General features: G+C 52.8%; 9 protein-coding genes across 9 annotated transcripts; 6 read left to right on the forward strand and 3 right to left on the reverse strand.

Annotated features, from left to right (window-relative positions):
• Positions 1-343: 343 nt before the first annotated feature.
• K452DRAFT_44494 (uncharacterized protein) lies at positions 344-903 on the reverse strand. Its single transcript, XM_033546676.1, has one exon. It carries the CDS (start codon positions 750-752, stop codon positions 441-443), a length of 312 nt encoding a protein of 103 aa, XP_033396769.1. The 5' UTR covers positions 753-903; the 3' UTR covers positions 344-440.
• On the reverse strand, positions 857-2,241 carry K452DRAFT_229484 (uncharacterized protein; the record flags this gene model as incomplete). Its single annotated transcript, XM_033537047.1, has 5 exons — positions 857-1,160; positions 1,212-1,524; positions 1,578-1,761; positions 1,817-1,950; positions 2,124-2,241. The coding sequence occupies 5 exons, from the start codon at positions 2,239-2,241 to the stop codon at positions 857-859; spliced, it is 1,053 nt and encodes a 350-aa protein (XP_033396770.1).
• Positions 2,242-2,886: 645 nt separating this feature from the next.
• K452DRAFT_272874 (uncharacterized protein) lies at positions 2,887-5,739 on the reverse strand. The gene is made up of 10 exons (XM_033539113.1): positions 5,465-5,739; positions 5,080-5,349; positions 4,850-5,002; positions 4,528-4,794; positions 4,243-4,468; positions 4,021-4,173; positions 3,867-3,964; positions 3,575-3,816; positions 3,319-3,519; positions 2,887-3,260 (listed from the first exon to the last, which is right to left on the reverse strand). Exons 1-10 carry the CDS (start codon positions 5,515-5,517, stop codon positions 3,139-3,141), a joined length of 1,785 nt encoding a protein of 594 aa, XP_033396771.1. The 5' UTR covers positions 5,518-5,739; the 3' UTR covers positions 2,887-3,138.
• Positions 5,740-6,237: 498 nt separating this feature from the next.
• On the forward strand, positions 6,238-8,867 carry K452DRAFT_44571 (uncharacterized protein). The gene is made up of 4 exons (XM_033546677.1): positions 6,238-7,049; positions 7,122-8,494; positions 8,589-8,710; positions 8,763-8,867. Exons 1-4 carry the CDS (start codon positions 6,403-6,405, stop codon positions 8,784-8,786), a joined length of 2,166 nt encoding a protein of 721 aa, XP_033396772.1. The 5' UTR covers positions 6,238-6,402; the 3' UTR covers positions 8,787-8,867.
• A 20-nt stretch (positions 8,868-8,887) lies between these two features.
• K452DRAFT_288433 (uncharacterized protein) lies at positions 8,888-9,667 on the forward strand. Its single transcript, XM_033540653.1, has one exon. The coding sequence runs from the start codon at positions 8,912-8,914 to the stop codon at positions 9,512-9,514; it is 603 nt and encodes a 200-aa protein (XP_033396773.1). The 5' UTR covers positions 8,888-8,911; the 3' UTR covers positions 9,515-9,667.
• Positions 9,668-9,927: 260 nt separating this feature from the next.
• On the forward strand, positions 9,928-12,071 carry K452DRAFT_351719 (uncharacterized protein). The gene is made up of 4 exons (XM_033545737.1): positions 9,928-10,187; positions 10,244-11,303; positions 11,364-11,543; positions 11,608-12,071. Exons 1-4 carry the CDS (start codon positions 10,120-10,122, stop codon positions 11,761-11,763), a joined length of 1,464 nt encoding a protein of 487 aa, XP_033396774.1. The 5' UTR covers positions 9,928-10,119; the 3' UTR covers positions 11,764-12,071.
• Positions 12,072-12,285: 214 nt separating this feature from the next.
• K452DRAFT_319323 (uncharacterized protein) lies at positions 12,286-13,854 on the forward strand. Its single transcript, XM_033544228.1, has 3 exons — positions 12,286-12,750; positions 12,820-12,891; positions 12,951-13,854. Exons 1-3 carry the CDS (start codon positions 12,547-12,549, stop codon positions 13,437-13,439), a joined length of 765 nt encoding a protein of 254 aa, XP_033396775.1. The 5' UTR covers positions 12,286-12,546; the 3' UTR covers positions 13,440-13,854.
• Positions 13,855-13,987: 133 nt separating this feature from the next.
• On the forward strand, positions 13,988-16,420 carry K452DRAFT_272884 (uncharacterized protein). Its single transcript, XM_033539114.1, has 6 exons — positions 13,988-14,202; positions 14,272-14,315; positions 14,372-14,465; positions 14,518-14,572; positions 14,622-15,645; positions 15,727-16,420. The coding sequence occupies exons 1-6, from the start codon at positions 14,097-14,099 to the stop codon at positions 15,928-15,930; spliced, it is 1,527 nt and encodes a 508-aa protein (XP_033396776.1). The 5' UTR covers positions 13,988-14,096; the 3' UTR covers positions 15,931-16,420.
• Positions 16,421-18,001: 1,581 nt separating this feature from the next.
• K452DRAFT_327313 (uncharacterized protein) lies at positions 18,002-21,836 on the forward strand (the record flags this gene model as incomplete). The annotated part of the gene is made up of 22 exons (XM_033544905.1): positions 18,002-18,090; positions 18,179-18,387; positions 18,445-18,537; positions 18,587-18,776; positions 18,816-18,864; positions 18,914-18,984; positions 19,042-19,207; positions 19,257-19,353; positions 19,405-19,424; positions 19,501-19,540; positions 19,591-19,636; positions 19,687-19,737; positions 19,788-19,889; positions 19,942-20,185; positions 20,235-20,280; positions 20,496-20,551; positions 20,603-20,775; positions 20,861-20,979; positions 21,043-21,221; positions 21,281-21,345; positions 21,410-21,518; positions 21,729-21,836. 22 exons carry the CDS (start codon positions 18,002-18,004, stop codon positions 21,834-21,836), a joined length of 2,322 nt encoding a protein of 773 aa, XP_033396777.1.
• Positions 21,837-22,123: the final 287 nt, after the last annotated feature.

Raw genomic sequence — 22,123 nt, forward strand, 5'->3', positions numbered from 1 at the left:
AGCCTAAAACGCCTCTCCGACGTCTCAGTACTCAGAACCCCTTTCTCCTATCAGAAACTCAAGCTCCATCACGCCCATCACTACAACCTCCGAATCTATAATCTACACAAACAAACCCTTAATTCTTCTATTTTTACACTACATACATACATGCAAATACGTATCAGCGAACACCCACCCAATCCTAACCTAGCGCTCCCATCGCATCCACCTACCTACCTAGGAAATCCCTGTCCCACGTTCTGACTCCCAAACTTACAAGCCCAACCCTCCTGTCTCCACCTTCGCAACGCTCCCCCATTCCGTCGCGACGCAACTCCCGCGCCACATCATTCTAAATCATAATCCATCATAACAACCTAAGAACCCATGTTCGATGCTTCGTATCCATCATCTAATTAATTTCTTTTTTCTCGTATCTCCGACACCGCCGTTGTGAGTCAGATATATAAAACGCGCACGCTGCAAGCCACCGCGCCTCTTCGGACCCGAGTAGTCGTTGCCATACCATGCCATACCATGCCGTCCGCATGCAATGCAATGCAATGCAAAAAGAAAGAAAAAATCAGTTTTGATTCGTGTACGGAATATTTGTGCGTGAGAGGCGTCATTACACTACAGCAGCAGCAGTCCGCCCAGTCAACAAAACCAGAACTAGCATAGATCGAGTGATTATCCCCCCTCTTGCCCGTCATTAAACTATTAGTACATAGTAGTAGAGTCAAGTCATCCCAATCCTGCCTACCATCCATCCATCCACACTGGGTATAAAAGCGTAGGTCATCAGTCAAGCGCCGCCTCCCAGCGGTCGCCGTGAGTCATTCTTCCTGCCACACACCTGTGACCAATCGTGGGCTTAAGCAGCAACGTTGCGCTCCTCCTCGCGGCCCCGAGACTCAATCGTGCTCTCCTCTTCCTCCTCGTCCTCGTCATCGTAGACGTGGCCCTGGTGCTCTGAGGCCGGGATCCAAAGGCCGGACTCGCGACCCTCCATCGGCTGGTCCTGCGAAGAGAGGTCGACGCCCTCGCCGTTGGCGCGAGCGTTGCGGCCGGCATGGCGGCGCTGCGACAAGGTGCGCGAGCGGGTGGACAGGTTGGAGCGGACGGCAGCGTTTTGCTCAACCCAGTTCGTCAGTGCGTCCTCGCAGTCCTGGATGATGCTGGATTCGAAGTCAGCCATGTGCAAATTGCATGGTTAGGAAACAACATACGCCTTGCTGGCCTCATAGCCATCGTACGCAGCACGGGTCTCGCCGGGAGTGACGGGAGTGTCATCGACGAGCTCCAACAAGTGCTTGCCGTAGCCAGCAATAATAGCGAGCTTCTCGCAGTGCTCACGAAGAGCATCAAACTGGTAGGTGAAAGCGGCCTTCAACTTCTCGCGGGTAATGTTGGACAGCTGGGCCTCGGCAACGAGGGACTCGGCCTCAGCACGGACGAGCTCCTGCTCAAGAACAACAATCTTGGGCGAGTTGGGCTCCTTGTACTTCAGCTGGGCAATTTGGTCGGTGATCTTTTGCTTCCCTTGCCGCAAATGTCAGCTTGCTTTGTCTGGAATCTGGGCGGGTATGACGTACTGTCACGGCTAGGCTGCACGGAAGCCTCAATGTTGCGGATGGACTTGATGGTGACACGGTATTGGTCGTAGCGGTCAACAAACTGATCCTCGAGCTCGCCAATCTCGTAGATGAGGACACCAAGCTTGTCGGTGACATCAGAAACATCATCATCACATGCCTCTCCCCAGATGGAGAGTTGTTGCTACTCCATGCTTAGTCATTTGTGTTTCCACAATCTTCGAGGGGTCGGTGCTTACAGCAACTTCCATACGCTCCCTGCCGACGAGTTCCATGCTGCGCATGACGTTCTTCTCCATCTTGACGAGCTGCGAGAGCTTCTTGGCGAGGTCGGGCCCGAAGGCGCCGGCGGTCTGTTTGCGCCATGAGTGGCCTGAGAAGAGAACATGATTAGCGGGGGTTCGCTGAAAGAAAAGCTACACGGCTCAATGCGGAGCACCTATCGCTCTCGCATCGGAGCACAACGGCATTGATGGCGACGGATGTGCGGCGAGCCTCGGGCGCGGATGGCAGCGGCAGCGGCGGGGTTGCGGGAGGTGTACTCACCAATGTTGGACTTGCCAAAGAAGCGGCCGGACTTGGTGGAAGAGGAAGGCGGAGGCGGGTTCTGGAGCTGCGAGGCCGTGGGAGCGCGCGACTGGCGCATAGAGTAGGTACGATGCATGATGGCGGGCGGTGGTGTTGCGGGTTTGCGGTCGGGCGCGGACGCGTCGGGAGTCTTGGCGAAAATCGAGAGCACGGATGGGGAGCGGTCGGAAGATTGATTGAGATGATCTTCAGCAAGGAAGCCGAGGTGTGGAGGGTTTTGTAGGGTTTACGAAGGGGGCAACAAGGAACAAGAGAGGAAACTCTTAAGGGTTTTGCAGGCAGGACGCAGGGCGTCATCCAGCCCGTTGACGTCACCCCGAGCCGCCGGCGCCCTTTGTTGGGTCACGCTCTCGTCGTGGCGACAAGCCGCGACATCCATGTCTCCCGTCAGACACCACTGATCTCCCGGCGCTCCTCGAAGATCCCATCCGATCAAGCTTCTCGCCAGACACGCTCGAAAGCGCCGCCGCCACGCACTCTCTCCCTCACCGCCCCCGCAACTAGCGTCTGTCCAATGTCCTTGAAATTGCGACTCCGCAAGTCCCGAGTCCCGACCGCTTCGCCGCTTGGCTTACGAGTCCCATCGTCGCGCCACTCACGCTTCTCTTCGCCCGATCGGCGCTAGCCTGGACCCTTTCTCACATCTTCATCACATCGTGGGTCCCTCGGTCCCAGGTGCGTGCGTCGTTCCGCAAATCATTTTTCTCGTTCGCCGAAAATTCCAAGCTGGGTGCTCTATCTAGCCGTAAACGGACTCAGTGACGTGCCCTCGCACGTTTAGGGACTGGAGTTCAACTTCTGTCGCCGGCATTCTCGGATTCAAGTTTCGATGCCACTACGGCTTCTCTATCATCGCCTCTCTAATCGTGACATTGATCACTACAAGTACTTCTATCTATCTATATACCCGTCCGCAGCCTTTGCTTTACCGTAAACATCAACAGAATCATAAACTCGTCATCTGGCACAACGACTACCTCCTAAACACGTACAGGGGCGCCAACTCCACGTCCTTGCGCCGGATGTATTTGTCCCACATCCATGGTAAGAACTTCGTAATCTGATACTTCATATGCGTTCTTGTCGACTCGTTGACTATTCGCAGCCAGTCAGCAACGGCACAATACGAGAACCACGGGATTGGAGCACCCACAAATAGAATCCATCTCCTCCAGTGTCCTCTGCTTCGTCTCGGGCACCCACAGGAATATCATGGCAAATGCAACGACATTCAGTCCCGCGAAGAAGCTCAGCGCGCCCGTGTTACCCAACGCAGCCGTCATGCGCGGGAATACCAGTGTCAGGACGCCAGCGAAGAACAGATTCGTCGCCACGGATAAACTCATGCCGACCTCTGGATAAGCGTTAGATAGGCGTACACGTTTCAATCTGGCATTGGCTCTACTTACCACGATGCGACAGCGGGAAAACCTCAGCGGCGTACGTAAACGGCACTGGTCCTTCTCCCGGGCTGTAGAACGTCGCGAATAAGAAAACAAAAAAAATAATCATCCCGAGATGCACTTCTCGCGGCGTGATGTAGAAGCTGAAGCCAGCACCGAGCAGGGTCAAGGCCATTCCAGGAAACGTCAGCAGGAGCAAGGTGCGGCGCCCGAGGGTATCAATCTGGTAAACGGCTGGCAAAGTAAAGCTAGCCAGACATCAGCATGTTTGCGCGCAATTGCGAACTTTGTTACTTACACAAAGTTCACGAGCCCGAATCCCCAGGAGACGAGGAGAGCCGTAATCTCACTCGCTTTCGCATCCGTGAACAGCGTTCCACTGTAGAAGACGACGATCTGAGAGGGCTCTGTCAGCGATGAAGTTTAATATAGGTGCAAACCAAGCGACGCACGTTGACGCCACACATCTGTTGCGCAAGCATGACCGTACAGGCGGCTACCGTCGCCCTCCGCACCCGCTTGATCGTGAAGAGCTGGACGAAGCGCCTAGCGTATTGGGCCGCCTTGTGTATATCTTTTGCCACCGGAGTGCGGGGGTGGGGTCGCTCCGGGCCGTATCCGTTTCGCGCTCGTTGCTCTGCCGTGATCATCTGTGCTTCGAGTGCGATTTTCACGTGCATGGCATACAGGTCCCGTGCCGCTTGGAGAGGGACGTTCCGAAGCCGAACCAGAGAGCCGTAGGCCTGCGGGTAGCATCGCTGCTTGATGTACCAACGAGGCGACTCTGGAGCATACCAAATAAGGATCAGTAGAGGGACCGCAGGGATGAAGGCACTTCCGAGCTGCAAACGCCATCCGATGTCGCCGATATTATAAACGACCAAATTTGCTGAAAATCCGCTGTGGTTGGCGCAGCATGTTAGTTCGGTAAGTACTGCAAGGACTGAATACGAACTTACAGAAAAGTGCCAAAGGCCACCCAAAGCTGCCAGCTCACCAGAAAACTTCCTCGGAAGAACGCTGGTGAGTTCTCGGCAGCGTACACGGGGACGGTCGAGGCCTTGCTTCCCATGCCTATGCCAAGGAGGCAGCGGCAAAAGAAGAGTTGCAACCAGGTGTGGACGAAAGCGGAGCCAATAACCGAAGCGAAGCAAAAAATGGCAGCGAAGAATATGGTGCCACGTCGCCCGACATAGTTGTTAAGCGGATCAGACAACCAGCATCCTCTGGAAAACAGGGCGTCAGTGGTTGGGAGCGAGCTTTGTGGTTAAAGGGACTCACAAGAATGCTGAGGAAAAGTAAGGCGCGGCATTCACGAGACCAAAGATCCAGATGTCTCTCCAGTTTTTCGAAGTGTCATCATTGTTGATGTGCAGACCCAGAGCGGGAGGGAATTTTAAGTTAGCGGCGTTCGAGCCTGTTTGGTCCCAGCCTCTAGGATCAAGGTTAGTGTCTAACGGCAAAGATGCGAAAAGCGGCCATGCATGCGGAAGGGCAGCAACGGAGCTTACTGTAGAGCAGCGGCGATCGAGGTGCAAGCAATCGTTAGCCATAACGCAAACGGCTGCTTGAACATGCGCGTGTCCTCGTCGCGCAGAGCCTGCTTCTCCTCTACGGTAAGGTCCTCGATGGCCTCGAAGATGCGCGGGTTCTGAGCGACGCGAGCACCGCGCTGCAGCAGCTCCAGCTTGATCACCGGAGCGAGATCATGCTGGTGCCAGAAGCGAGCTACGTCCTCTTCGAGTTCCTCCCGTGATCGGCCCTGGAGAGGGTTTTCGATGCTGTGAAGAATGTTGCTCAGCGAAACGGTCGAACGCGGGAGACGACGACGCATGAGCGTCAAGCCGTAGGCAGGCAGGCGCGTCGTCGTCTATCGGGGTGTGGAGAAGAACTTACTAGACCCTGAGGTCCTCGCCGCTGCGCGACTCTGGTCTTCCGTCGAGAAACATGTCGTCGAAAGGCGTCTGATCATGTAAGAGACGGACGAAGCTCCAGTCGAAGCCAGGGCCCGGGTTGTGCTCACTATAGTACGCTCGCGGAGGTTAATTGGCTCCTCCATCGCGCTAGTCCCTGGCATGCAGGGTCCAGGAATGTTGCAATGATCAGAACAATGCGTTCGTTCCCCCTCTGGTGGGCAACTGACGCGATGAACAGGTACTGAGGATGTAAGTGCCAAATCATCAGTGGGCGTGATCAGACCGTCGCCTCAACTTTGTGGTTTGACTGGGGGTTGGTCAGCCTTGCCTGGCCCTTCGCCAAGGCCAGCTGAGAGGCTTGCCCCAATAAAACGTGCATCTCACGCGCGGGGGCGCGGGGGCGCCGAAAGGTATGCGGGGAGATCTGCGCTTATAAACTCGGGGAAGGCCTGCAGCATCCCGGGGGCGCAATCATAGCCCAAGCTCTGCAGCACACCGGCCGATAGGCTCCTGCGTCCAAGGCCGCTAGCTGGTCTCTCCTTCGGTGCCTGCTTCTCGGTCTCGCCCGGCTGGTGTTGCGCAAAGATTTCTTCGCATAGGTGTCGCCGCACCCTCCACGTGTCCTCGAACCCATTGGACTCGAGCCTCGCACAGAGCCGCAGCTGGTGCACCAGGTTTGCGCAGCTATAAGACGCTGAGGGACGTCATTTGGGCCTGAAACTGCTCACCGGCAGTGAGTATCCCGTTCAGGTAACCGGGCTGTTGCTGACAGTGCGGTAGCAATTTAGCTGGGGTGCAGAGCGGGGCGCAGCTTTGACTGGTACGCAAGCCATCGACGCCGCATAGAGTTGTGGACGTTTGAGATTCGTGCTTTCGCCGCCATCGCCTAGGATTCGTGGCCAGGCAACCCTTTGCCTGATGGCGGCGCCGCGAGTGACTATCAGCTTACCTCTAGAGGACCATCGAACTGTCGCGTGTCCTGCTCCAAGTAGGCAGTGCCCTGGCCATGCTGCATGCATGGGTGCATCGAAGATTACGTCGGGACAATTCTCCACCGGTCGGAGCCCCAGATCCTGCCACCCTTCAATTGCGGAGGTTTCCAGTGCTCCACTTTCCCGCCCTTACCTTATCATGGATCCTCTATCGATTTGCGCCAGCGCCGCCAACGTCGCCCAGCTATGCGGTACCATCATCAAGAGCCTCTACAAGTTCTGTGATGATGCCTCCAACGTCGATGCAACCGTTGAGGGCTTCCGCATCGAAACTACCAACCTTCAGCAGACCTTAGTAAACGTTGAAAGCACCAGGAAGACTTCTTTGGCCCGAAACATCCAGAGCCTCGAGCTAAAACACTGGGGACATGTCAACTCCGTTCTCAAGCGCTGCTGGAAAACGTTACTGAAACTCGAAGCCGTCCTCGACAGATGTGCCTCCGCGCAGGGCATCGGGCGCATGCCCAAGACCCAAATCCGGCTTAACATGCAATCGCATTCAATCAATATCCTTAGGAAGCACATGAAGTCTTATACCCAGGCCTTGCAAGTGTCCCTGCAGACTATCAGCATGTAAGCGGACACCATGAATTTCCATACATCCATTCCTCAGGAAGTCGAGGCTGATCAACGTACCATTCGCAGCGTCACCCAGTGGCAGAATCACGACTCGATCCAAGGAGCAATCAGTGTGCTGTCCGAAAGGATCGAAGAAGTCAGGGTGACTTTGTCGGCCAGACATATTGGTCGCGGAGTTGAGGATGTGGATGAAGGTCTGAGCGAAGCCGACATGCAGGAGGAGGCGGAGGCGGTGGCGGACGTTGAGAAGATCATAATCTCTGCCGAAAATGTAGGAAAGGTTACGAGTACCAGTTCCTACTGCCCTGACGACGAATCGATTCTCGGCCGAAATCAATTTGCCATATGGCTCGACTCCATTCCCAATGCTAACACTCGACGCATTTCGAGCAACCTTGACGAGAATCGATCCATCCGGACAATAGAATCTGATAGCATTCCGCCAGACAAAAAGGTTCCAGCCGACTCCGGGATTGGATCTGACGCTACTACCGATTATGATCCGGAACCAGAAACCGAGGATCATTTTTCAGCACCGGTCAACGCAACGATCGTGGCGAGGTTCAAAGATGCGGTCAAGCAGGAGATGGAAGCGGGCCATTACCAGAGGGCCGAAGCATCGCAGTTGAGCCTCATCAAACACCTGGAAGAAGGTCAGACAAAGCATGGTATAGCATATGACCGTGCTCAAGTTCAGGAAGATTTGGCCCGCATTTACCACAAAGAAAAGAGGCTCGACGAAGCGAAAGCGATTTACAACAGGCTTATTTCTGACAAGAAGGACGAGAAAGAGAAGACGACAGAAGTGTGGAGGTGGTACTATTGCTTGGCCAAAATTTACCAGGAGCAGGACAAGCTCCAATATGCGGAAACTTTTGCGAAGAGATCCTACAGGGGTCGGGAGAACTCCTTGGGCGAGGACGACCCCCTTGTTGTCGAATCTGTAGCACTTTTGACACAGATTTATCAGCAAAAACAGGAGCATACATTGGCCAAAGGGTTACGGGAATACTACCTTCGCGATTACCAACTTCCTCGTCGTGAGGAGATAGCCGCACCAGAACCATCGATAGGAGGCAGCAGCGATATGCCATGGCCGGCAGACGCTTGTTACGATATCGCATCACCAGCCTTCGATCCGTATAAGGCCATGCGATATGCAACTGAGCACAACAATGACATAGCTGTAGAAGATATCCTTCGTGGAACGCGAGATAACAAGAGACAAGAGCTTGCCACGAAAGCCTTGCAATGGGCAATTAAGGCAGGTCATTGCAAGGTCGCTTCTCTGTTGATAGAGCTCAACGTTGGGATCAGGAAGGACTCACGCTTTCTCGAGGGTAAGACGCCCCTCATACATGCCATAGAGGAAAGGAATGAGGAGATGGTCCAGGAGTTTCTGCGGATCGGTGCCAATTTGGAAGTCAGATGTGACAAAGGTATAACTCCGCTCATGTACGCTGTGGAGCGGGGATATGAAACGATCGCGGCGATTCTATTGTCAGAAGGTGCTTTTGTTGATTCAACGGTCAGTGGCTGGACAGCCTTGCACAGAGCGACAGATCTGCGCAATGCGACTATGGTTGATCTTCTTTTGCGAGACGATGCCGACCTTGAATTTCGAGGACCGCGGGCATGGTGTTCGAATTCCACGGGTACGTTAATACTGCAAGGAAACTCTAGATTGTGAGCTGACAGTTACTGCAGATTGGAGTTGGACGCCACTCTTGATGGCGACTTATGCTGGAAACGTATCAATCGGCCATATACTTCTTGAAAAGCTCGCGGACATCGAAGCCAGGACGTCGTCAGGTGCTACACCGTTGATGATCGCAGCTGAAGAAAAGCAGACCAAGATGATATGTCTGCTGTTAGGAGCCGGTGCGTCGATAAATGCTATTGATAATGAAGGCAACACAGCACTACACCGGACCATACGGAAGGCCGGTAGTCCAGAGGTGGCATCGTTGCTTCTCCATAGGGGCGCGGATCCAAACGCGACAAACAAGGCTGGCGAAACGGTCCTGCATGTTGCTGCAGCGAGAACCAAGGGGGCTGCTTTGATACAACTGCTCCTGGAGCATCGCGCGAAGATCGAAGCAAAAGATATTTCAGAGGCCACCCCGTTGCACGTTGCCATCCAGAGCAGGTATTACGAGAACGTCAAGATCCTGCTTGCAAATGGCGCAGATCTTACAGAAAAGGACAAGAACGGTCGCGATGCAGCAAAGCTGGCTCATAGAGCGAGCCCGGAAATTGACGACATCATAGGACGTACAAAGAAGCAACGGCAAAACAGTCGAGTCGCGTTATCGACCAGTCGGAGAGGTTCCACCATCTCTTCCATTCCAACAGAGAGCGAAAGTGATAACCTACCCCAAGCAAGGAACCACTCAATAGCCACAACGTTTCGTCAACGATTGTTTCAGAAGAAAGAGTTCCATGGTCCGAATGGATGATGTTAATTCACGTTGGGGTGTGAGTCCGCTTTTTTGTAATTTTGACATTCGCTTATACAAGCCGCCGGCTCTTCTGTGTAAATTCATGAAGCAGTTGAATTGGTGTGATTGTTCCAGTCAGTCGGCGTCGGCGTTTGGGGGATCGCGGGTCTCCGGGAATGGCAACTTCTTCGAGCGCTGTTTAGAGTGAATGATACAATATTCATCGGAAAACCACAAGTTCTGCACGTTCCTGTGACTGGTTCTGCAGTCACATTCTCTCAAGGTGAGACTGTTCTGCCGAACCATGGCATGATCGAAGGTGACCGGCGTTGGTGGCGCAAAGCCGCAGGATTGATGGACGGAAAATCTAAAAGCCGGCGGCCGGCGGTGTCGCCCCAGTATTTCACAGCACCCCACTGCACTGATCAGTTCTCGGCGTTTCCCCTAATTACCCAGTCGAAGCATGTTAGCATAGATCCGGTCTGCTTCCTCTTCCTGCTCGCGTAAACAACAACGCATTTAGTTATATGCATCCCCGGCGGAGACTTACGTTCACCAGATAATCTCTTTTCTCTTCAGAAACCACCAATTCCCCTTGCGGAAGACTTTCTACCACCGCCAACATGCCCAAGGTCTCGGATGTTGTATACTACGCGTTCCACGCGAAGGAGCTGCGCTCAATAATGCAATGGTATACAAAACCTTGCGCCAACACGCGATTTCCGCGTAAGCTGATCAGATCTCTAGGAAAATCTGGCACAACCCCGTTCACGAGCGCGACGAGTCCAAGGAATGTCATTCGCTGCGCATGTGCTTCAGCTACCTTGATATGACCAGCCGTAGTTTCAGCGCTGTCATCAAGGAACTGCACCCCGAACTTCTTGTGCCGGTCTGCCTCTTCTACCTCATCCTCCGCGGTCTCGATACCATCGAAGATGACATGACAATTCCCCTCGAGAAGAAGGAGCCTCTCCTCCGCGACTTTGACAAGATCATAACCAAGGAGGGTTGGACGTTCACGGAGAATGGGCCTAACGAGAAGGATAGGGAGTTGCTCGTCCACTTCAACTACGTGATCGAGGAGTACCTAAAGCTCAAGCCCGCCTATCAGGCGATCATCAAGGACATTACGAAGAAGATGGGCGATGGAATGGCCGACTACGCGAACAATGCGGAACACAATGAGAAGGGTGTCAACACGGTCAAGGATTACGAGCTCTACTGCCACTACGTCGCTGGTCTGGTCGGCGAGGGCCTGACTCAGCTTTTCGTCGAGGCCAAGCTTGCCAACGACGGATTGCTGAAGCGGTCGGAGCTCCACGAATCTATGGGCCAGTTCCTGCAACAAGTCAACATCATCAGAGACATCAAGGAAGACTTGGATGATGGGCGGAGGTTCTGGCCGAGGGAGATCTGGTCGAAGCATGTCGAAAACTTCGAAGATCTCTTCAAGCCGGAGAACTTGGACGCTGCGCTCAACTGCAGCTCGGAGATGGTCCTCACTGCTCTCAAGAGAGCTCCTGAGTGTATCTACTATTTGGCGGGCATTAGGGATCAGAGCGTATTCAACTTCGCCGCTATCCCTCAGGCAATGGCCATTGCTACCCTGGATGTTTGCTTCCGCAATCCAGACGTGTTCAAGAAGAACGTCAAGATCACCAAGGGTCAAGCATGCGAATTGATGATCCAATCGACTCAGAATTTGCAGCTCGTCTGCGATATCTTCAGGAAGTTTGCGAAGAAGATTGCGAAGAAGAACAACCCCAAAGACCCCAACTTCCTGCAAATTAGCATGGCTTGCGGCAAGGTATGTTCAGATCATCAGTCGGCCCGTTACTTGACGTCACAGTACTAATAACTTGAGCAGATTGAACAGTTTATCGAGTCCATTTTCCCGTCGCAGACAGCCAAGAACAGGGAGATGAAGCCTGTCGTCAACCCTGAGGAAGCGGAGAAACAAAAGGCGTTGAAGGAAGAGGCCAAGTGGGAGATGATCTACATGGGACTTGCCGTAGTGTGCACGCTAACCCTGGTAACCCTGATGATGGTCAGTTCAAATTTTCTGCTCGCACAACACTCAACTCCTCCACCTACTGACTTTTTCAATGCAGGTCTTCGTGGCTTGGGTCGCTGGCGCCAGGTTCGATATTGCCTTTGACCAGATCAAGAAGGGCGTCTTCCGTGCACCCGAGCCTGGTTCGCTCGAGGTGCAGGACACCGTTCAGAAATTCGACCAAGCCCAGCACGCGGTGCACGAGGAGTTGTAACGACGGCACGTACATCTGCTTTTTCGCGTTTGATATCCTAAGGCTGCCTAATGCACATAATAACCAACAGCGCAATGCATGTAAATCCCCCACCCGTCCTTTTCCACGATGTTTCAGTGAGACCACAACCAATAGCACGGATGTCAAATTACAATCATGCCACTGCAATGGCGTAGGTTGTGCCGAAGATGTGCTGAAATAGACCTACATTACCCGGTAATCGGGAACTTCTGTCTTTGCGCTTCTTTCTACCGTGGAGCTCAAGACAGTCGGTGCGGTACACATAATTCTGGTAGCTCTTGAAATGGAATGTAATTGTACTCTTTGCTATGAGCACTCTGCGCGCCATGTCGCCGTGACATTGAGGGCCTGGTGACGCTGCTGGTGACGCTGCTGGTGACGCTGCGCGAATGGCGATGTGCGCGGTGAAACACGGAAGTTACCCGGAGCCTCGGGCGGTAGGGTGATGAGCGCCAAGAACGCACTCACCTTTGTCGCCAGTTCGCGACTGACTTTCTTTTTGAGGGTAGAAGGCGCAAGCATCTAAAAACCGACCACAACTCCTCCGCAACCGTTCCTTCTCGCCACCTCAGTCGCGCATAGCTCGTCATTGTCTTCGGGCGGGAATATCTCGAGTAGATCTTGGATCTGACCCACTAGCTTCTAACGTCTCATCCTTGACGCACGTTTGAAGCTTCGTTCATCTGCGCTTTCAACCACCCGCACCCTAGATCCACACACCCGCGCAACCCACATCGCTCGCAATAAACAACAACCACAGCCATGGCTTCGACCGAGAACCCCCAAGAGCCTGTTCCTCTTGACACCATTCCCATCTCCCCCGATGGCGGTATTACCAACGGCACGAAGGATGAGTCCAGCGACAGCGACCCGGTCACCGTCTTCCATGACCCGAACAACTTCAACGTCAAGCACCCGTTGATGAACCCTTGGACCCTCTGGTTCACCAAGCCCCCGTCGGGCAAGGTACGTTGGCTCTGCGCGAGTGCGCGCTGATTCTCTCACCACCACTACGGTGTAACTGACGACCCATAGGGTGACAACTGGAATGAGCTGCTCAAGGAGGTCATTTCGTTCGACTCTGTCGAAGAGTTCTGGGGTATCTACGTAAGTTTGACTCCGATTGAGTGTTCGATATTCCAGCTGCTAACCGCACATTGCTACAGAACAACATCACCCCCACCTCTCAGCTTGCTCTCAAGTCCGACTACCACTTGTTCAAGAAGGGCGTCCGCCCCGAATGGGAGGACCCCCAGAACAAGCACGGTGGCAAGTGGGCTTTCTCTTTCCGCGACAAGAAGCTCATCGACATTGACTCTCTTTGGCTTCACGTTATGCTTGCCGCGATTGGCGAGACCCTTGAGGAGGAGGGCGACGGCGAGGTCATGGGTGTTGTCGTCAACGTCCGCAAGGGCTTCTACCGTATTGGTCTCTGGACGCGCACTGTCGGCAAGCCTTTCCCCGGCGGCGGCGACGGCAACACTGCTGGCGGCAAGGGCAGGAGCGTCGAGCAGGGCAAGGAGGTCCTGATGAGGATTGGCCACCGCTTCAAGGAAGCCCTGGGCCTCAAGGACACCGACCAGGTCGAGTTCTCGGGTCATACGGACAGCGCGCACTCGGGCAGCACTCGCGCGAAGGCCAAGTTCGTCGCGTAAGCGCAGTGAGTCGAACTGGCTGCTCACGAGAGATCCTCTGAGCTGTTCATGGCGACGGATTATCGAGGTTACGAGTTCAAAAGTATCCCAAGACGTAGCTGGCACGAGGGGGGGGCGGTTTTTCTCTTCTGGTTACTATCGACGACGGCTTCATTGCCGAGGCTTAAGCGAGGAGGGTCTTTTTTAGGCGGCTGACATTGCATGGCGTTCACGTTGCAGACATCGCAAATGAGAGGTGGAACAAGTGGCCCTCTCGGATGTCTTATATTCTGGGGAAGTGGGATTCTCATACATGGCACGGATTAGCATGGCGTTTGCCAGGGTTGCATCAGACTTTACGAGGGTATCTTCGGGACAGAGGTTTCTGTGTGCATATACAGAACACAAAAGCTTTGCTATGCTTAGATGTGTCTACTGCACTGTTTCACGTGTATCACATGCCTACTGAACTTTAGTGGTCCTGACGCGCTGCTGCCCGGCTGCGCCTTGCGGAGCGCGCCCGATGACGAACAATGATTTTCTTGAGCAAGGGTCTCGCCGCTTTTCCGCTGGTAGGCAACGCCAACACTCAAGCCATAATCTCCAGCCTACACCTCCACTCGCCCTTCCTTACGTTCTTTCATACCTACAAATCCTTGATACCCCGATATTGTCGCCATGGTTGCCGACACCGCCTACTACGACGCCTTGCAGGTGCCGCCGACGGCGTCCGAGCTCGAGATTAAGAAGGCATATCGCAAACTTGCGATCAAGCTGCACCCGGGTAAGACACCGCTTTTTCCCCCTGCGCTACGCATCCAGGCTCCGGATACATACTGACACCCTGCCATAGACAAGAATCCTGGCGATGAGACCGCGCACGAGAAGTTCCAAGCCGTACTTACACCCTGCCCCGCACTCCGCTGAACCGTACTCTGACCGCAAGAAACTAGATCGGCGAAGCATACCAAGTCCTCAGCGACACCGAGTTGAGAAAGCAATATGACCAGTTTGGCAAGGAAGGCGCGGTGCCTAACGCCGGCTTCGGTAGGTTGATGTGTTATGGAAGTCAAAACGCGTCGTCGCTAATGCGTAGCAGAGGATCCGGCTGAGTTCTTCAACATGATCTTTGGTGGTGAAGCTTTCGTGGACTGGTATGCACACCTTGCGCCAGCTTGAAGGATGTGGCTAATATGGCATAAGGATTGGCGAGATCTCTCTTATGAAGGACCTCACTCACACCATGGACATCACCATGAAGGAGATGGAGGCGGAAGAGGCTGCGGCTGCAGAGGCTGGCGAAAAGCCCGCTGGCGAAAAGTCCACTGACGAACAAGCTGCCGAAGCCTCTGCCACCACCACCACCACCGAAGATGCCGCAGCACCTGGTGTCACTGCCGAGCACCCCGCCGCAGAACATCCCACTCCCTCTGCTACCGCTAGCGATGTCCCCTCCCCTCCGGCCTCGGGCACTAGCACGCCCCGTCCCAGCGGAATCCCTACTCGTCTCGCCATCATGGACAAGTCCGAGGAGGACGCCAGGTTGGATGCTGCTGGTGTGTCGGAGAAAGAGAAGGAGCTGCGTGCGAAGGAGAAGAAGAAGGGTGGCCTTACTAAGGAACAGCGCGAAGAGCTGCAGCAGTACGAAATGGAGCGCAAGAAGGTGCGCGAGGAGCGCGTTAACACTCTTGCCAAGAAGCTCACCGACCGGATATCCGTTTGGACTGAAACCGATCACGGCCCCGATGTCACGAAGTCTTTCAAGGAACAAATGCGCTTAGAGGTCGAGAACCTCAGGATGGAATCTTTCGGCTTGGAGATACTGCACGCCATTGGCAACACTTACAACAGCAAGGCTGGCAACTTCCTCAAGAGTCAAAAATTCCTTGGCATTGGCGGCTTCTTCGGTCGTCTGAAGGACAAGGGCCAGCTTGCCAAGGACACCTGGGGTACGATATCCACTGCCATTGACGCGCAGATGAGCATGGAGGCGATGAGCAAGGCAGAGGAGGAAGGCGGTGAGGACTGGACGGACGAAAAGAAGGCTGAGTATGAGCGGCTGGTCACCGGCAAGATTTTGGCCGCTGCCTGGCGCGGCAGCAAGTTCGAAATCCAGAGCGTGCTGAGAGACGTTTGTGATAAGGTGCTCAACGACAAGAGCATCAAGCTGGAGAAGCGGGTGGAGCGTGCCCAAGCAATGGTTATCATTGGCGATATGTTCTCGAAGGTGAGACTACTGTGTCCCCGATCAGTGTCCCCCAGTACGGGGGAGCCTTTGACATTGATGGAAGCTAACGCATAGTCACAGGCTGAGCGCGATCCTGAAGAGGAAGAAGGTGACTTCGTGGCTTTCGAGCGGCTGATGGCTGAGGCTGCGGTTAAGAAGGACACCAAGAGCGAGAAGAGAAAGTCGAAATCCAAGCACAGCCACTCGCGTTCTTCGGAGAAGGAGAAGGAGAAGGAGGAGGCACAGCGGAAGAGCAGTGCTGACGGCCCGACTGTCACTGCCTAAATGCAAGTCAATGCGACGGGCGCAGAAGCCAGATTTGTCACTGTTGTTCCAGGGTGCCAGATTCCAAAAGGCCGTTTTGCCAATCAGGATCACCATAGCGCTTTCAGATACCAGGCGCAAATTTCTTCGAAAGCGTAGAGTCGGAGGAGCAACCCCAGGGCCCAACGCGCATTGAAGGATACAAGGGAAGACGAGTCGAATAGAGCATGTAATTTGGGTTTGCGTTTGCGGTTGCTGCGGCGGCGAGAGGTCGTTGGTTCATCGCACATAGACGGTGGATGCTGGGTTGATTCACATGAGATTCGGCGTAGGCTTGCTAATTCCCGTCTTCTCTTCTCTTCTCTTCCCCCCTCCACTTCTCTTCCTCATGTGCAGGTTTCTGAGTAATCGAGGTATATATATAGCCATAGAGTGGGAGTGGCTTTATTTAAGTATCGAACGCTTGGGAGAGGTGTGTTTGCATTTGAGTGAAAGTTAAGTGTTGGATGAGATATCAGATGGTGTTTAACTGACGACGCCACTACTGCGCATTGCGCCACTTCCATAGTGACTCGCGTCATACTGGTTGTAGTGTGGTTGTCCCCATTGCTTATCCAATCATGAGTTCTCTGCAGATGCTGTTGCCTGGTAAGTTTATATATGTATACGCCTAAAGATCTCTTCACTTATATCTTTCTCTATCTCGCCAGATCCTACGATAACAGACGCACTGACAATACAATAAAAGAGCTTGGGGAGCTTGAGAGAACTGAATTCTATCTCTCGGACAAGGGGCGTTTCTGCCGAAAAGGCCTGGCATCCGGCAACTATGCGCCGCGAAATCGACGATAAACGCCTTGACTTGCCTAACTTCGATGACCAGCGAATTGATTGTTAGAGACGAATTTTTGCATAGTCAATGGCAATCTTGGAGCGGGCTGTATTTCTCCCTCAAATTTGCTATGGACTGATGTACAACAAATCACTGTGGTTCGGGAGACCGTACGCCGCAACAACAGTGCATCTACCAAGGCAGATCAAGAGTGGGGTGCCCCTGCTACCTGGTCTAATCTTGATAAAGAGCGCGGGGTACAATGTACACGATGCAGATAATGGACAACATCTGACCTGCCAACCACTCGCACTCGCAATCGTTGCCATCTTTCTCGGCTACATATCTGCTGGCGCACTCTTCTCTACCCTTCTTTTCTTGGTCGCTTGCATCCAAGAGGCACAACCATGCCTTTGCCGATGAATATAGCCGCTGAGAGAGCCGCCATTGCATGGACCCCGGCAAGCCCCAATGTCCAGGTGCATGCATATATCATGGACGAAACACATTGTCCGTTTCATTGATCCGCATCCAATCATCGCCACTCTATGAATCCAGGACAAGTTTGTGCTATAGATGATAGCGAATGGTTGTCTGTTCCTCTTCATTTGTTTCACCAATATTCTTTGTCAACATGGTGCTACCACCCTAAAAGATTGTATTACCACGAAGAAACCTGCTTCACGTTGGTAGACAGCAGCACATTCGGCGATTCGCACATCTCCAATATCGTCATTATCCCACATCTATCACGACCCCACGTGCCGATTTGCCGTTCGGTACCGAACTAATCAAGCCTGCCGGCTCAAATGACCTGGCTCTTATTAGTGGTACCACCCTGCTGGGAGGCCTTCCTTTGTACTAATTGGTTGCACTAGTATCTCATTATCGCATTTGCTCTCTCATGACCTTCCTAAAATGAACTGATGCGAAGGAAACTTTGGAAATATTAAGCCTATCGAACCCTGAAAATTATAATAGTCGGTTCGATAAACACGACGCGCAGCTCTTGTCTCACAGCTAACATGCCTGCCCCGCAAGGGGTGCATGATACGGTTGCCACTCCGCCTTATCTTCGGTTGTCTATATAAACAAGGTTGCCCCACGGTGAAGACTGGTTGAATGTTGTAATTGTGTGCACGACATCTAAGCGCGAAGCATTCCAACACCAAAATGCCCAGCACCAGGCGACCTTGGCCGGTGTCGCGGCGTGATACCGACAATGTCTCGTTGAGCCCCATCGAACCCGTATCTGCTAAAATGGCAGAGGTAAAAGAAACGAGCGTCGACGCTGAAGCTAAGGCCAACCAAGCGGAGGCTGACCTCAAGGCTTTCAGCACTCTTCATAGGTGCGTGACATCATTGCACATGAGCCCAGATAGTGTCTCCGACGCCTGTTCTTTGTCACTTCTATCTCTGCTGTTCTAACTTGCGCAGATGGGACCCAAATTTGGAAAGAGATAAGCAAGATGCCATCGAGAATGCAATTCAGAAAGGAGACAGCAAAGCGGAAGTGGCTCTCGAGGGAGTATTGGAACAAAACTCGCCATATCCAGAAGTCATTGCAGCTGTGCCGGCAGTCGATGAAGACTTACCGGCGAACACCATCCGCGCTTGGGTCATTGGTCTCCTGTTCACCATGATCGGTGAGGACAGCCCTTAATATTCTCCATTATGTTCTTTGTGAGCTGATTCCCCTTCAGGTTCCGGACTCAACATGCTTTTTTCTCTTCGGAACCCAAGCATCACCATTAGCTCGCTTGTTGCCCAGCTTGTGAGCTATCCAGTCGGAAAGCGTGGGTACTCTCACAAACATGCATGTTTTAGAAGCTGATCAAAGTCAAGTATGGGAAAAATGTATGCCGGATCGCCAGTTCAACGTCTTCGGTCTCAAATTTAATCTCAATCCTGGCCCCTTCAATGTCAAAGAACATACCATTATCGTCGTAATGGCAAATGTTACCTTTGGCAGTGGTGTAGCTTACTCAACCGATACCATCGAAGCCCTTAGGGGATTTTACGGGCAAGGTCTCCAGTATAACATCTGTACATCAAGATACTGACTTGTAAGCAGCTATGATTTGGGATATGGCTTCAATCTTCTATTCACATTTACGACTCAGGTGAGTGCGGTCAGATTAATTTCTAGGCATCCTAAGCTTATACTTATAGATGCTTGGATTTGGCCTTGCGGGATCGTTCCGCCGTTTCCTCGTATACCCTGCTGCAATCATATTCCCAGTGTAAGTCTCAACGTATAACTGTACTCGGGTCTAGAAATTCACGCCTTACCATTACAGTGTCTTACCTAACTGTGCTCTTTTTCATGCTCTGCACAAGAAAAACGACGCCACGGACCCGAGTCAGACAAATGGATGGTCTATCTCCCGATACCGCTGGTTTCTTTACGTCGTCGCTGGCGGGTTTGTTTGGTATTTCGTCCCGGGTTTTATCTGGCAAGGTCTGGTGAGTACTTGTTCACTAGCATTTCTATACTAAGCTCACGGTTTGCCAGAGTGTTTTTGCATTCATCACTTGGATCAAGCCAAACAGCCCTGTTATCAATCAACTGTTTGGTGGCTTCAGCGGTCTTTCGCTAGTTCCCATTACGTGTAGGTTGTCTGGCGCCATATAAATTCGAACAAAGCTGATTGAACGGATAGTTGATTGGACGTACATTACGGTATGTTACATGAAAGCAACAGTTGTGAGATGTCCAGTCGATACTTGTGGCTCACTTTTAAAAGGCATACATCCAGTCCCCGTTGATCCCGCCTTGGCATGCTATTGCCAATGCCAGTAAGTCTTCGTTTGTATTTTAGTATAAGGATTGCTACTGAGTATAACAGTGATTGGCCTTGTGGTCTTCATGATTATCACGCCTTTGGGAATACAGTGAGTCCTGTGTAATCAGAGTATTTGTAGAGGTTTCTGATGATAACCAGTTACACCAAGTCGTGGTATTCGGAGTACCTCCCAATGAGTGACTCCGACAGGTAAACTGGACCCTCATTATTTCCGAAGGGCATGTTCTCACCAATAATAGCTACGACAATACCGCTTCGCCTTACAACGTAACCAGGATCTTGGATGAAAACTACAACTTCAGCCTAGCCAAGTACAAAGAATATTCGCCAATCTTCCTTAGGTAAAGAAGACAGTCCAGATCCTTCCGTTTAAGGCTAATTAACTTCAAACAGCACCACCTTCGCCATGTGTTACGGGCTAAGCTTCGCTTCTATTATTGCGACAATGGTCCACACCTTCCTGTACCACCGTCGTGAAATCTGGTACCGCTTCAAAGCATCGCGTGACCAGGAAGACGACATCCATATGAAGCTTATGAAGAGGTACAAGGAAGCTCCCGACTGGTGGTTTTGGGCCCTGTTCATCGTAATCTTCGCCATGGGGCTTGGAACTGTTCTGGGCTATCCGACTCACCTGGTGAGCATTTCCTCCGGTTCAAGTAGTGGGTATACGCTAAAGCATGTAGACCTGGTGGGCGTTCTTCATTGCTATAATTATCGCCGCCGTATGGTGTAAGTCCACGAAATACTTTTGAGCTACTGGATACTGGCTAATTGGAGACTGCAGTTGTTCCCGTTGGAATGATTTGGGGAATTACCAGTAAGTCTCCATTTGATATGCGATTATCTCCACTCGAGAGATCCAACGCCTAACAAAACGCAACTGGCCGATAATTTGACCAAAGAAACATCCCCCTTTGCTACACCAAGCACTGACAGCAAGCCAGATATCCAGATCGGACTAAATGTTTTCACTGAATTCATCATCGGATACATGCTCCCTGTCAGTTCCTCCAATACGAGTTAACACTCTACCATCACTGACACAGCACAGGGCCGCCCGCTCGCCATGATGTGCTTCAAGACGCTCGGGTACATCACCATGTACCAAGGCCTGCTCTACACTCAGGACCTAAAGATGGCGCACTACATGAAAGTGCCTCCAAGGTCGCTGTTCTGGGCACAAGCAATCGCGACCATCTGGGGCAGCATCGTGCAGATTGTCGTGTAAGTCGGGGCACTGATGTTCAGTGACGGCTCCAACAGGAACCCAAAGACGCGGGACACACTAGCTAACACACATCCCTTGTAGCCTCGACTGGGCCTTCAAGAACATCAACGGCATCTGCACCAGCGACCAATCCGCACGCTTCACCTGCCCCAACGGGCGCGTCTTCTTCAACGCCTCCATCATCTGGGGCGCCATCGGACGTAAGCCCACTCACTCACTCTCCTCCTTCCATGCGCAAGCCCGCTAACCCAGCACCCCCGTAGCCGGCCGCATGTTCTCTGGCTCCGCAATCTACAGCAACCTGCAGTGGTTCTGGCTCCTCGGCGCCGTCACGCCCGTCATCTTCTACTTCGCAGGGCGGACGTGGCCGCGCTCGCCGGCACGCTACCTCAACGCGCCGGTCATGTTTGGCCAGCTTTCCTACATTCCGCCTGCGACGCCGGTTTGTACGCCCTTTGTCTTGGTGTATGATGGTGGCTGACGTTTCGTGTTTGTTTTTAGTTGATCTACCTCAGCTGGGGCATCGTCGGTTTCGTTTTCAATAAGCTTATTCGCTCGCGCTTCAGGTACTGTTCCAAACCCCTCGCTAATCGTCTTTGCTATTTTTAACGCCTGAAACCTTCTTCGTAGACCCTGGTGGCTCCGCTATAATTACATCACGTCTGCAGCGCTGGACTCGGGTCTTGCGCTTAGCACGATTGTCATATTCTTCGCGCTGCTGCTGCCGCAGGTCGACCCGGTACGTTAGCTTCTGCATACGACTTCTTCTCCGGCTTTGTTGGTCTTTCTGCTGTCATCACTGTTGCTCTTTACACCTCTCTCGCCATCCCTTATCTCATTGTTGCCTTCATCCTCTTTGATGTCCGTCCAGCCATCACTGTTCTTATCATTGTCTCCACCGCTCACTTACCATCATCATCAACACTGACGCTAACCATCATACACACAGCCCAACTGGTGGGGCAATCGCGTCGTCCAGTCTACCATGGACGCGCAGGGCACGGCGGTGCAGCGGCAGGTAGCAGACGGGGAGAGATTCGGGCCAAGTTCGTGGTAGAAGGGGCGAGAGATGATGAGAGCCAGGGCGAGGTCTGGAAGATCTTTTTGGGGGGAGAGGACATCCTTTCACATCCAAGCTTTGAAGGGTAGATGATCGTGTTGGAGATGAAGTGTTTAATGATCCTTTATGCTAGGCCGACCTCCTAGCTAGCTCGTTGTCTCATGCCGATGCACGCATGCAGACACAAGTTCAAGAATGCATTGACGGCATGCAACATGCATTCCCAAACACAAAGCATAAGTCATTTTTGCTCGTGTTGTCGTTGTCTGTACCTGTTAGTGCAA

This window comes from Aplosporella prunicola (assembly GCF_010093885.1).
Source record: "Aplosporella prunicola CBS 121167 unplaced genomic scaffold K452scaffold_15, whole genome shotgun sequence".
NCBI lineage: Eukaryota > Fungi > Ascomycota > Dothideomycetes > Botryosphaeriales > Aplosporellaceae > Aplosporella > Aplosporella prunicola.